General features: G+C 51.1%; 1 protein-coding gene across 1 annotated transcript; it reads left to right on the top strand.

The window, feature by feature from the left end:
* Window positions 1-408: 408 nt before the first annotated feature.
* Window positions 409-8,720, top strand: LOC133351876 (uncharacterized). Its single transcript, XM_061567453.1, has 6 exons — window positions 409-3,626; window positions 3,834-4,062; window positions 5,017-5,277; window positions 5,935-6,267; window positions 6,414-7,232; window positions 7,488-8,720. The coding sequence occupies exons 2-6, from the start codon at window positions 3,990-3,992 to the stop codon at window positions 7,619-7,621; spliced, it is 1,620 nt and encodes a 539-aa protein (XP_061423437.1). The 5' UTR covers window positions 409-3,626; window positions 3,834-3,989; the 3' UTR covers window positions 7,622-8,720.
* Window positions 8,721-13,962: the final 5,242 nt, after the last annotated feature.

Here is a 13,962-nt window from a genome sequence, read left to right as displayed (position 1 = left end):
TGGAGAAGTAGAGACAGACATGAATATGTATTTGTGCATTTGTCTTTTCTGTAACAATTGTTTAAATGACTAATTTTTTTGTAGGATCTCACTGGCACCAAAGTTTGAACATCTGTCTGACACAAATAAACTGCAAAAGTAAGTTGTCACAGACACATTTTTATGTTATTTGAAATGTAAAGTATTAATGCTGTTATTGTATGTAACTTAAGCAAGAGAGATCTGAAAATTGTTATTTTACCTTCTTTACATTGTATTGAAGATACAGCAGGTGCCTCTTATCGAGCGCTGTCTTTGTTTTTGAACTCCACAGTACCACGTCTGTGGATGCCAGAAGCAGCATCAGCTCCCATGCTGATCCACGTGTGGGTGACCGCGTGGGCACGGGTGGCATGAAGCCACCTTCACTCTGACAAACGTTGAGCAGCAGTGAGGCTGCCTAAAGCCGTGAGGGTGCAGCAGTGCAACTCTGAGGTCACAGGGCTGCACAAGGTCCTTATTTGACTGGTGTAGCCAACCGCACTTGCAGCCGCACGTACAATCGGTCAACCATACACGCACACAGTCAACAGCGCCTCGCCAATCTCAAATACAGACAGCCACGCAGCAAATCGTAAAGTTGCACAAGGTCAATCGGACAGCCATACAGTCAACCATACTGTTAATTGTGTAACCACACACACCGGGTAATTGTGTTTCTTGGTGAAGTTGCTGTTCTGTTAAACAATTCGCCTCCCACCCATATCTTTACCTTCATTACATCATCGACCACATGGCCTTCTAGGAGTTTTTTTCAGCACCATTGGGGTTTAATGCAAGCACTTCGTGTGATGGGATGTGTTGGCTGTTGGGTCACGAGGCCTATTGCAGTGATTCTACGAGTTCTCGAATCACTGCCTACTACTGCATGTGTTATGAATGTTTCGTTGTGTTGTGCCTCTGATGTACTGAACTCTTTACCAGCGGCAGCTGCAGGGTTCGCAACATCTCCTCGACGACCCTATTCCTATCCACGACCCTTCCCATGAGTCTTTGTGGAATGGTATCCTCTTGTCAATTGTTTCGCAGACGAGGAGTCGTGTGGCAAATGTAACTAATTTGTGGGTTATCTGCAATTGTTTTATGCGCTGTGATTAAAGGAGTTAAATGGGCAGCATTGCTTAGATCGAACTGCACAAGACAACACCTAAAGACATACAAGGAGACGCAGAAAAATATGGCCATCCAATGCAGTTGCCACTGAAGCGCAATTCCTATTACGCAGAATATATTTGTGGATAAGTGGAGTTACGCAGTAAATTCTGTTAACTGCAGTTATCCGTCTTTTTATTCCACAGATAAGAGGAGTAAAATTGTGGATAAGATCCATTTGTTGTACTGCGATGCACTCGAACGAGGCTACTTGGGGAGTGAGCCGCCATGAGGGCCTGTAGTCCCTGTTGTGTTATGTTCTACGTTGTACAATAAATAACTCTAAAAAATGTGGCCGCTTTGCGTTGCTCCCGTGTTTTCAGTTGAGTCCCCACTTCAGACAGGAATATTCCATTGTTTTGCACACCACTTCGTTTTTCTATTTTCTTTGTTCCACAGATTTTAACCATGTCATACCAGGTGGTAGTACACGCTGATTAAACGTCGTTCTTGCGAGGTGCATTGCTGTGTTTTCAAGCACAACTTCAGCTATCCAAATACTCCACCCTGCTCTCAATTACCATTTGATAATTTCAATCCTTTAATAGCTGTCCGAGGTAGAACACCCTGCTGTGTTTTCCAGTCGTCTTACTCCAGGTGAGGGAATTTGTACGTGACTTTTACTTTGCACATTTATCCTTAGCTCGGCATTGCAGCCTTTTCTGTTCGGTCCTACTTCCCATAGTTTATTCCCACTGGTTATGACTTGGTAATAAGCAAATCTGAGATTAATATTTTCTCTTATATTGATGCCTTTGTTTTTCCAAATTTAGGAAAGCAACTTAAAACGTCGGTGTGAACAACTTTGTCAATGGCGTCTCCTCGTCTGCCTCCCCCCTTCAGATGAATCCGGTGCTTTGTTAATTCTGCTTGTATGGGTGACTACCAGGGGCATGCCAGGTGCTGTAGGCATATGGCTGTGATGACGTGGCCCCAGAGATGGCAGCACGCAATGGTCACCCCGGCTGCAGGCGAGGATCTTCTCCAGGCACGTAGGTTTCCTTTCACAACCCAAATGCTCATTCATGGAATTGGCCAAATGTCAAATCGGCAGGCTTCTGAAAAATCTTGTTAGGCTCGTGAGGTTTTGTGTACAATGATTGGCATTGTTGTATTACTGTAAAATTTTTTAAAATCTGATATTTTCTTTAAACAATTGAAATGAAGAAATATGCTCTACGTTTCCATCATGGGTACGAGATGTGTGCCGTGCCCATATATCGGTGTTGTTTTTAAGCCCCACAGTTGCTGGAAAATCCTCAGTTTTCCCAGTGCCGTGTCTCTTTGGAAACGGTTTGGTTTTATCATCGGATGTTATTCCTGTCGCTACGACCTCACGCACCCTGCCTGGCGTCAGATCAGTCTCCTCAACAACAGTATCCTTGAGACATCCTGCCCTCTCTCCTGGGAAAGTAGAAAGGCTTTCTTCACATGTTTTGATGCCTGCCGTGTGCAAGTGTGGACCCACCATCACTAATCCTGGTAGAATTGCGTAATTTTACCGGCCGCGTTTCTCTGCCTGTGACCAAAATCACCTTGGAAGTTTGATTTGTTTTAACACCGTTGCTGAGAATAGGCCCGAAAGTCCAAAATGTCAAGCGGCCAACAACAATTGGCACTCGGTTTCTGTAAGAGATTGGGGAAAAGAGACGATGGGAGGGAATTACAAAATGAGCAGTGCAGGGAAGAAGCAGACAAGGGACCTGCGGTGTTGGTGAATGGTGGGTGAGTTGTGACCTGAAGATGTTGTGGTGGTTGAACACTGAATGAGACCAAACAGACTGGTAGACCAAGTTCTCTCCAAGGGTGGATGAACCAGAGTCAAGTCCATGGGAACAGGAACCATAGTAGCAATGGACGAGTGATCAGGAGGCACCTGACTGCCAATGAATGAGCCCTTGGAGTGAATCGGTGAGTGCTGGATCATCACTCACTGCTTTATTTGTAATTACACGCGGTGCAGTGATAAAGGAATTGGTGCTCCACCCCAGATATGACAGCAGCAGGATTCCAACTGCGGCTGGGAGATGATGCTTTGTGTGCTGGCGACGCTTTACAAAGCGAGGAGTTTACTGCCAGAGTGAAGCCAATCGAGCTGTCCAACTCTCGAGGGTCGCTTGGCCAGCAGACAACGGCAGCAGAGCACTCTTCTTCACAAGTTGCCTTAAAACAAAGATAACTGGAAGAGTGGAGACCCCGATGTGAGGACATGGTGGTTCCCAACCCAGAGCAGCTACAGGAGGCGCGACATGAGGGTGAAACACTTGGTCTCTTCCATGCTGCCAAATGCCTCTCGCGAAGGCTGCTGGCCAAACAGCGGAGTGGCTTTGGTTCTTGACGTGTGGCCAGGCCATATGGCGAATGGTGGTGGATAACCTTGAGGTATCCATGGACACGGCAGCGAGTGGCCTGTTGGTCACTGGCGAGTGGCATTGGTAAGCATTTATCACCAACATCTTGACGTGTCGACGCATCACTGTGCCAGTGTTAACGTGATCGCCTTCATAGGTTTCTGCTGAGAACTGCAAATGACATTTGTTTATAATAACCGTCTGAGGAACATTCCCTATACCTGGAATTGCCAATAACCTATTTCTGTAAAGTTGAAGTCATTTCTCGTAATGTCACCATTGTCTTTTCAGAAAGTCCCTCGGAGACCGCACTTCCCTTCCACGTCGCGTCGGCTCTCTTTGTAGGCAGTGCCAGCCTGGGGGGCATTCATAGCCCCCCCCCCCCCCCCCCGGTGTATAAATACCGGACAAAGTAAAACATTCGCTTCGTGGCTTCGGAGAGACGCGATGGCCAAACGGGACGGAATGCAATCGCGAAGCGGCCAGCTCTGCCTGTGGCTGCTTCTGTTCGTCGCTCAAGGTGAGACTTCACCTCCGGGTCCACTCATCACTCACCTGCGGTCAGTCGCTCCTTGTCTCGTTTCTATCGCTAATGCCGTGGTTAATTTTCCTGTGAATTTCGCTCATTGATTCTTCCAGCCATACTCTCGTGTCTAACTACCACACTGCAGGCCACAACAACAGGCTGCACATATAGAAACATGCATTTAGATTATTTGGCTGTGACTTCATTCCCACATGATATGAGCCGCTTCGATGAGCTGTCAATGTGAGGCCAGGTCATCTCAGAAAAAGAGGTAATAGCTCAGTGGGCTTTAACTGGTAAATAAGTAAATAGCAAACCCGTCAACCCCTTATCAGTGCCTACCCTATTACAGACCAATTTAGATCTTATTGGTCACCCAGTGCCCTTATAGATCTCAACGTTCATCATACAAAGTCCCATCACAAGGGAGAAACATACATAGACAAATGTGTTTTTTTTGCCCTGTATTGAAACGGCTGTATGCCATATGGACCTGAACTAGATTTCCCTGCACAAGAATACGGGCGACCGTGTGGGCTGACGGCTTGGTGACGGTACAATGGGCGGCGCTGCCCACGCACCACAGCCGTCGGTCTCTGGATCCTCCTGTACGACAGAATGTCTCAAGTGCCGCGGTAATCCTCACCAACGGGCGCAGCGTCTGCAATGCCCAGCGTCTTGAAATGAACAGCGTTTTGCAATGTACAGCAATATTAATGATAATGTCCAATACAAGAAAATCGTATATACGATTTTGCTGAAATGCGTCAGCAACTCAACGATCCTTCCATCGATATCTCATCTCAAACATCCGAAGGGCATTCCCAGTGGCAGCCGTCCCTGTGTGGCACAAGGTGGCTCGGCCCCAAACCGCGCGTGGGTCTTATTCGTCTGTCGCGGGCGACGGTGCCGCGTGCGCCTCTCACGCAGCCGCCTCTGCGCCCGCAGGCCGCGCTCTGCGCACGCTCATCGAGCCCCGCGCGCCGCTGGTGCGCGTCGGGGAAGCCCTCGAGCTGCACTGCGTCTCCCCGTGGTGCGCCGCCGCGGCGCTGCCCGTGTGGCGCCGGCCCGGGGACCGTCCCTTCGCGCCCGTGGCCGGCCGCAGCCTCCGTGTCGCCGCTCAGGGGCAGGCGGACGCAGGCGACTACGAGTGCGAGGTGACGTGCGGCACGAAGAAGCGGTCGGGCCGGGCCCAGATCGTCGTCTACGGTACCAAACGCGCGCGGACCCCGTTTCCACGCGGCGAGCCGAGTTGCTTTGCCACGGCAATTCTTTTTTCGTTTGTCTCTCCCATGTGCACGGATTAAGTTACAATTGTAGAATGTACATTGATGTCAGAGTTGTAAATCCGGCTTCTGGATTCATAGCATAGTGAGTGTGAACCACTCGGAGAATGCGCGCAGTGGACATGTGTTTACACAGAGACTTGCACAGAGCCCCAGAGACTCACATTGTGCCCCATTCTTTGTTGTGCTGCACCGTCTTCACATCTGGACGATTCGTTTAACCTTTTGCAGCGACTGACGCGTTCTAAGTGCAGTCCACCATGAACACCGTCTGATAAGAAAGGTGTTTTTTAAATTAGGCTAAATATGTATTTTATCTCTATATTTAGAATTTTGTATACTTTTTTATATTGTGTCTTTCACATTGTAATTACGTAATATTATGTTTACATATGAAGCACTCTTTGACAATGTGCTTGTGAAGGAAGCTTTATTGATTGACTGCTTCATGTCTTGGTGGAATTGCCCGACAACGGGATTGGGTTTGTTGACGGGTAGAGGAGTCTTCGTCCTGTGTTCCGCTTCCCCTTCGTGCCTCGTGAGCGACGTCGCCTCTCCGCGCGCGTGCGATCGTCTGCAGACGTTCCGGAGGAGTTGCTGATTGAGCAGCGTCCCCCGGTGGCAGCACTGGGACGGTCAGTGCGGCTGACCTGCACGGTGCCCGTGGTGATCCCGTGGAGCGTCAGCGTCGACTTCGTTTGGTACAGGAGCGACAGCGGCGGCGACTCGGCGAGAGCCGTGGGAAGGACCGACGCCAACGTGACCGTCGACGGGGAGAGTGGCCGCCAGGCGGCAGTCGGCTGGCTGGAGGTGGACGCCCCCGGTGCGGGGCCCGGGGCGGTCTACACCTGCGTCATCGCCATTAACAAGCAAGAGGTCCGGGTGCAGGCCAGCCTCCGCATCCGTGTCGCCGGTGAATCTCGCACACCCTCGTTCTCGTGCGACGACAAGTCGAGCCAGGCTCCGATTCGATTTGTTTTCGTCATCCAATCGATCGTGAATAATACAAATTCTGTTTTCAGTTAAAACGATCGTTTTGCGTTGTGCGATTTCGTGCAGCTGAACCCACGGAAGCCGTCCTCCCGCCTGTTGCAACAACGGCAACAACAACAGAAACATCCGTGGAGAAGCAGACCGAGGTCCGCGCAGTGCACGCAACACCAGCAGACGACTCGAGTGCAATCCCCCTCGTGACGGCAGAAGCAATGTTCGCCTCCTCGGCGGAAAATCCCACGACGGAGAGCGGCGCCTTCCCCGAGGTGGCCACCGGAGCCCCGGCGAAGAGCCTCTCCCCGGGGGCAGCCACGGAGCCCGGCGCGTCGTCCGGGTGGGGGCCCGCGGAGGGGAGTCGCGGCACAGAGGGGGGCCACACGGAGGGGGGCCACACGGAGGAGAGTCACGGCACAGAGGGGGGCCACGCAGAGGGGGGCCACACGGAGGAGAGTCACGGCACAGAGGGGGGCCACGCAGAGGGGGGCCACGCGGAGGGGGGCCACGCGGAGGGGGGCCACGCGGAGGGGGGCCATGGCACGGAGGGGGGCCACGTGGAGGGGAGTCACGGCACAGAGGGGAGCCACACGGAGGGGAGCCACGCGGAGGGGGGCCACGTGGAGGGGGGCCACGCAGAGGGGGGCCATGGCGCGGAGGGGGGCCATGGCACGGAGGGGGGCCATGGCGCAGAGGGGGGCCACGTGGAGGGGAGTCACGGCACAGAGGGGGGCCACGCGGAGGGGGGCCACGGCGCGAGGACGGCGGGCGAGCGCCGCGCGCTGAACGTGGTGACGGCGCGGGACAAGGATGCGGGGGTCTACCACTGCGTGGCGACGGCTCCCGGGGCAGCACCTTCCTCCACACGCTTCTCCATTACCGTCGCTAGAGGTACGAACTCGCCGGGCATGGCGCCACTGCGGCGATCATTGTCCCGCCTGGGGGTTACGCGCGTGCCTGGGGGTTACGCGCGTGCGTGGGTCTAGCGCGGCCGATTCGAAGTCGTCGTGTTTGCCGTTTGCTGCTGCACGAGGAAGACGATCGCGAGGAGATGGCGGCGGCTTGAGGCATTCCTACATCGGTGGATTAGTCGTGCCGATGTAATCTTGTTTCCGCGTCTGACGAGAGACGTTGCTGTCGCTCCAGGTGTACAAAGGGAGAGCTGCCACGAAGCCCTCGCCACAGTCGGAGGGACCGCCATGGGAGCAGTGCTGGGGTTGGGTGCCGGGGCATTCATGGTGAAGAAGCTTCTGAGCAAGTCCTACACGCTGTGCCACTGAATGCGCTACCCGTAGGCATCTCAACGTCAGTATGTCTCGCACCACTGCTGTCTCCAATGTGGACATGAATTGAGTAGCAACTAGAAATTTGATGTGTCGGCTCTGAATTGTGCCGCTGGCTTCAGAGCACGGAGCGTGAATTCCGCTCGTCCCCTCGGAGATCGCCCGCGACGGACAAGAGGTCACAGTGACGCCAGTCGCATTTGGGCGATTCTAAAGTTCCCCGTTTGTTGAGAAGGTGCCTACCTGCACCAAGCCCGTGGCCAGTTCGATACCAATCACAGGCTAAGATGACCGAGCCAGTCTCATTGCGCAATGCACGTGAAAGACCTGGTAATGAACAAAACTTCTTCCACTTGGGGCTGCTCGTGGAGTCTCTTTACAAGGAAATGGAGCAGTGTGGAGGTGAAGCCGTTGTTTCATTACTACCCCAAGAGTTGTTCAAGCAGCTCTTGGGTGAGTAAGATTTTAAAGGAAGGGAAAGCTGATGGATGTTGCCTATTTATCTTGTGTTTTATGCGGGGATGGTGCTGTTGCAGTTTTCATTCAGAGCTGAGGTCAGTCACGAATAAATACATTCCTGCGGAGGGAGCTGGTAGGAACGTTGGGTTGCTCGGTCAATGGCCAGGGTCAACGGCGGCGTGGTGTATTCCGCAAACATGGCCGACTGTGAGGGCGGGCACAAGCCGGCGTGAGTAGGTTAAACGTTGAGTTTTATAAGGGCACCACGGGGTGACCAGCCCCTCCCCACCCAGCCCCACCCTCCCCACCCAGCCCCTCCCCACCCAGCCCCTCCCCACCCAGCCCCTCCGCACCCTCCCCTCCCCACTCAGCCCCACCTCACCCTCCCCTCCCAGCCCCTCCCTGCAAGACGGATGGACACAATAATCCCGTGGGCTGGTGTAACCAGGAGGTTCCTCGCAGTACGAGGTTCTCTGAATGCCACGACTAGCGAGGTTCTCACAATGTTCGTGCAATTGACCCAAGCATCTGTGGATCGCATAAAGCACGACAGATCCCGTCTCTGGGGAAACAGAGTTTGTGAACAAGTGGATGGCATAAATGAAGAGTTGCACTGCATTAAACTCTCAGAGTTATGCTCTAATCTGTCCCGTGTTTTTGTGTTATTTGTGTCGTACATCCCGCACACCTCGTCGAAACTCTCCATGTTTGCACAAACCAGATGGGTTCAGGTGTCCAGTTCACGTGAACGTTGTTACCAGGAGAGAACTCGAAGAAGCAGGATGAGTCTCAGTACAACCTGGGTCACACTCACAAAGACACTGATATCATCATCTAAGAACAATGAAGGAAATAGAAATTAGACCAAAAACAACCGTGTTACAGACGAGATCCAGTCTGAATCAGACTATTGCCCCATTAAAAAGCTGGAGATGCGAGTGCCCTTTATGAGAGTGATTCAACCGGTAGCAGAGCCGTGCTGTTGTTGGAGCTCGCTCACTCTCGATCCGCACTTCTTGAGGTGCCCGTTCGGGATTCATCCTCAACCCATTGCACAGAAGCTCCCGCCTCTCCCCTTCTCTACCTCATCTCTCTTCCTCCCCCCTCTGTCCCTCTCTCAACAATGAGTCTTCCACGTACAATGCTGCAATCTCATGGAATTATGTCAACAAATATGAACAAAGTTCACTCTGAAATTGCAATTTGAAGTGATAACTCGAGTTCCTAGTGAATGTCGTTGTAATAGTTTTGGACTCCACGTAGAATATAGCGCTGTGGAAATTTTACACATGCAAAGTTCAATATCTCACTACCTATGCTCTATTACATTCATAAGTGTTTTAAAATTGTGGCTTAAACCGTGTGTACAGGGGAAGGACAACAAACAAAACACAAAAAGCAGTTCTAAAGAAATGACTTTTTTATGTAGTTTTTTTTTTAATATCTGCCGCTCGAAGCTGCTATTTAGGCACTGCAGCTTATGTTTCTATTGCTAATCTCCATAGTTCACTATTCCTGTATCTGCTGCTAGTTTTCTGGTTTTATCAGTATTTGCACAATTGTTTTCATTTTTTCATATATTACATGAGCTCTTGCACGGTTTAAAACGAGTTCAAACCCTGACTGGGGGTTCACTCAGCTGAGCATCTCTGCGGTGTTGATAAAATCAGTGTCACTTTTTGTGGGGAAGTCTGCAGTGGTTGTACTATGGGTAAACTCGCCCCCATCATAGGAATGTGGATTTTTCACAAGTGGCCCAGAGCTATAAACAGGATGAGCACCACTACAATGCCCACTTGAGAAGGAAATCACCGAGACTTTAAATCTGGGTATCCCGAAGTGTTAATTGATAGAGGCAGCATAGTTAAGTGAATACTATATGTAGGCACAGTCGTTCAGCACAGGCAAAAAGGCCCAAAACATCAAACAGCTAGCAACAAACTGCACTCTCAAAGTTGGAATAGATAAACGTTTACTCGTTTCTTGAATTCAGCAAGGTTATTGTTATGAGAGCTTAGGGAAATAAATAATCGTGGTAGGAGGGAATGCAATGCAGTAGTGCAAGGGAAGAAGCAGAGCGATAAGTGAGGTGACCTGCAGTGCAGTGGTTGAGTGGGTGGGTGTTGTAGAGTGAGTGGACGAGTGAGTGAGTGAGTGACTCGTGGTGAGTCTAAGTTTGGTGCTTGAACACGGTGTGACAGACGAGATGAAACAGCCTGGTGGAGAGTCCTCAATGTGAGTGGACATGTGAAGAGATATAATAATTAATTAAAGCTCATATGCAATTAAATGAATGTTTTTTTTGTTCAATACACACAGAGGATGTAGCTGGGGAAGTGCATCTGTGCCACTGTGAGATTCCAGCCACTAAAGCGATCGTGAATCACGAGAAGGGCCCAGCAACCCAAGACACGCGAGAGAAGATCACTGGGTGGCACGCTGATCATACACGTGCTCACATTCCCGACATTCTAGAGTTCCAGGACAGGCCGTGCCTCTCCCTAGGCAGCAGCTGATGTTCATTCATTTTGTGTTGACAAATCTCATAGAAAATCATTGTTCATGTATAATCATAATAATAATACTGTTTACTTCTATAGATTGTCATTTCGTGAAAATTGCATTTCTAATTTCTGTTTAATTTTTAAGGCTTAGCATTTGCATGGGTTAAATCACAGCCAAGTGGGAAGAAAGACAGCCAGAACCGGTGCCAAACTGGAAAAGTTGAATAACTCTCACACCTAAATTTAGCAACAATCAGATACGTAACATCATTTTAAACTGCATCAAACATATTTAGGTAAATCTGGAAAGTCGGAATTAAATGGTGTTCACCAACTCGGGTGGCTCTAATTGAGCTACATTTGGTTGTGAGAATTGTTCAACTCACTGGTCAGTAAGCTGAAACGAGTCATTCGACGTATTGTTAAATGCTTGTACTTGTGACAATTAAAAAATAGCTATGTTTGATGGTGGAGAGTTTTACGAAACATATTTGGCCAGATCATTACCGTGGCCTCACCCAAACATCTATTACGAATCAAAGTAAAAGCAGCTGGGCAGTCGATTCCACACTTCCGTTGTGACGCTCGCCGTTCCTCCAGGATGGCAGCGACTTGCCGGTGCTTCGCAGCCTCCAGGAGAAGAGCTCCTCCTCGAGGGGAACGACACCAGCGTGGAGCGCTCGATGACCACGGCGCAGGTGAAGCTGGGCTGCGCGCCCAAGGAGACGCCGCCTGACACGAGCGCAGCGCAGTGAGCGCAAACAGTCGCAGGGCAGGACGCGCGCGAGGCGGCGCGATGCGAGGCCGCAGCGCGCCACGGGCCGGTAGATCACGGCCAGCGCAGTGGCGCCCTGGCTGCCCTGCTGCTCCACGGAGCTCCAGTCGATGTCCACCGTACATGGAGCTGTGGGGAGACCGAGAGGAAACGGTGTAGCGATGGTCGTAAAAATGCAGACGCAACACTTCCGCTGGAATGCGAATTCAGTTTGTCAATTCAATTCGGTATTCTACGAGACGTCGATCTGAGCGTTTGATTTAAGCGGACGAGGGTGAAGCGTAACACCGTTTGTGTGCTCACCCGAGTTCCTGCGAGCAGTTGGAGGACGAGGAGGGGTCTGCGATGCAGCAGGAGATCCCGCTCCAATTCCTGTGGCCACGTAAGGTCCGTCATGCGAACTTGACTTCCCTTGTGAATACTGTCTCTCCTCCGCTTCAGAGGCGACAGAAGATCGATGCTCTGCGTACCTGATCGTACCCCGATCCGACTTTTTGAAGACGGAAACGGGACAGTTACTGCAGCCCCGAGTCCAGACGGTGAACGTAATTATGCCAAGAGACGGCAGGAAAATGCTGGGACCCAGAGCCATGAGTGGGACACCCCCGAGGCTTTCCCCCCTGAACCCAGAGACGGTGAACATGAAGCCAAATACCAGGAAGACGCTGAGAACGCCGACAGTCACCCCAGTCCTGGCGTTGATGTTATCGGCGTGCATCCTCTGGTCTGCCTCGACGAGCACGGCAGAGGAGAGGAAATGCATTGAACTGAGTTTGCTCTGCGTCGCACTCTGTGGTCTGCTACTTAACACTGCGCGGGACAGCTGCGCAGGTTGCGACTGTTAAAAACACTTCTTGAGTGTAATATCTTTCTAAAAATGACTTTTAACAAAACCCCGGACTGAGGCTATAAACGGACTGGGAATGATGACAACGGCTGCCAGTGGAATACCAGGAATTTGATAGAAGTGATGCTGCACTTCCTGCGAGGGATGCAGGCATGCGGAAAAAGAGTTTTAGTTGCTGGCAGAAGGGTGGAGATTTGGAGCAGAAGGTATAGTAGGATTAAACGTGTTATATGATGACTCGTATCGAACATGGTCCATTAATATAAAGGAGACTAGCCATAAACTTAAAATGAATAAGGAAATTGGTGGGATTTTGTGAACAACAGTTAATGCAGTTCTGTAACCATGTTGGAATGTTTGGTTCATAGGGATGGAAAGGGAAGCTCGATGTCTTTACACCATATCTGTGTTCACTCACCTGGGTGGATCCTGGCAGTTCCTTATTAAAGAGCCATCGCAGACCAAGGTAATGAGGATTGCCTTCGAGGCAGAAGACATTTTGGAGGAACGTTGCAAAACTATTCTCCGGCCAAATAATGGCCACTGTCATCTACTCCGATGCGTGTACCTATCCCAGCGTGGGATACCGTGGCTGTTATGGAAAAGTGTTGATGATGCGGCTTCAAAGCCTTTGAACCTGCCTTGTAGGCTCCAGTCTTAGTGGCAAATGACAGCCAGAGCCCTTAGTCGCTTGTTAACGTTCCTGTCCAACCTACGTGGGCAGACACCTTTGGCATGGGAGAGAAGGACTTGTCAGGCTCTTTAGAGATGACATTTCAGCAAAGATAGAAAAGTGAGTCTAAAACAGTTGCAGGCATGGTCCACCTAATCTCAAATACTGTTCTGCCCATTGTTTACGAAGGGGAGAGGTGAATGACCCAGCCGGCTTCCATGTTGAAGGCCAAGTTAGAGGAATTAATTTATGCTGGCGTAGCTCAAGACAGCTGGTGGGTCTCGTAGACAATTCTCAATGCTGCGAATTTGTCGAGCTCTAGGTAGGGCCCATTTGCTTGACCATCCTGAAAGGACATGTCTGACACTGGAGAGGATTTCTGAGAGCTGCCCTCTTCTGTGGTGGAAGGTTCAGGGCTGGAGCAAATACCTGTGACCTCTTACCTCTTACAAGGTTGGCGCCGATATCTGCGCACCGCACGCCTGCCAACCCTTGCCATGGGTGGCTCCCGAATGAGAGAGGGGAGGAACACTGGGTGGAACAGTGCTCACCCATGAGAATAGGGACACTGGGTGGAACAGTGCTCGCACATGAGAGGGACACTGGGTGGAACAGTGCTCGCACATGAGAATAGGAACACTGGGTGGAACAGTGCTCGCCCATGAGAATAGGAACACTGGGTGGAACAGTGCTCGCCCATGAGAGGGACACTGGGTGGAACAGTGCTTGCCCATGAGAATAGGAACACTGGGTGGAACAGTGCTCGTCCATGAGAATAGGAACACTGCGTGGAACAGTGCTCCAGGCCCATGAGAGGGACACTGGGTGGAACAGTGCTCGCCCATGAGAATAGGAACACTGCGTGGAACAGTGCTCACCCATGAGAGGGACACCGGGTGGAACAGTGCTCACCCATGAGAGGGACACTGGGTGGAACAGTGCTCACCCATGAGAATAGGAACACTGGGTGGAACAGTGCTCACACATGAGAGGGACACTGGGTGGAACAGTGCTCACCCATGAGAGGGACACTCGGTGGAACAGTGCTCGCCCATGAGAGGGACACTGGGTGGAACAGTG

This window comes from Lethenteron reissneri, chromosome 39 (genome assembly GCF_015708825.2).
Source record: "Lethenteron reissneri isolate LAM-NWPU_2019-01 chromosome 39, ASM1570882v1, whole genome shotgun sequence".
NCBI classification, from domain to species: domain Eukaryota; kingdom Metazoa; phylum Chordata; class Hyperoartia; order Petromyzontiformes; family Petromyzontidae; genus Lethenteron; species Lethenteron reissneri.
The sequence above is the reverse complement of the archived record's forward strand: the minus strand, read 5'-3'. Positions and strand labels throughout refer to the sequence as shown.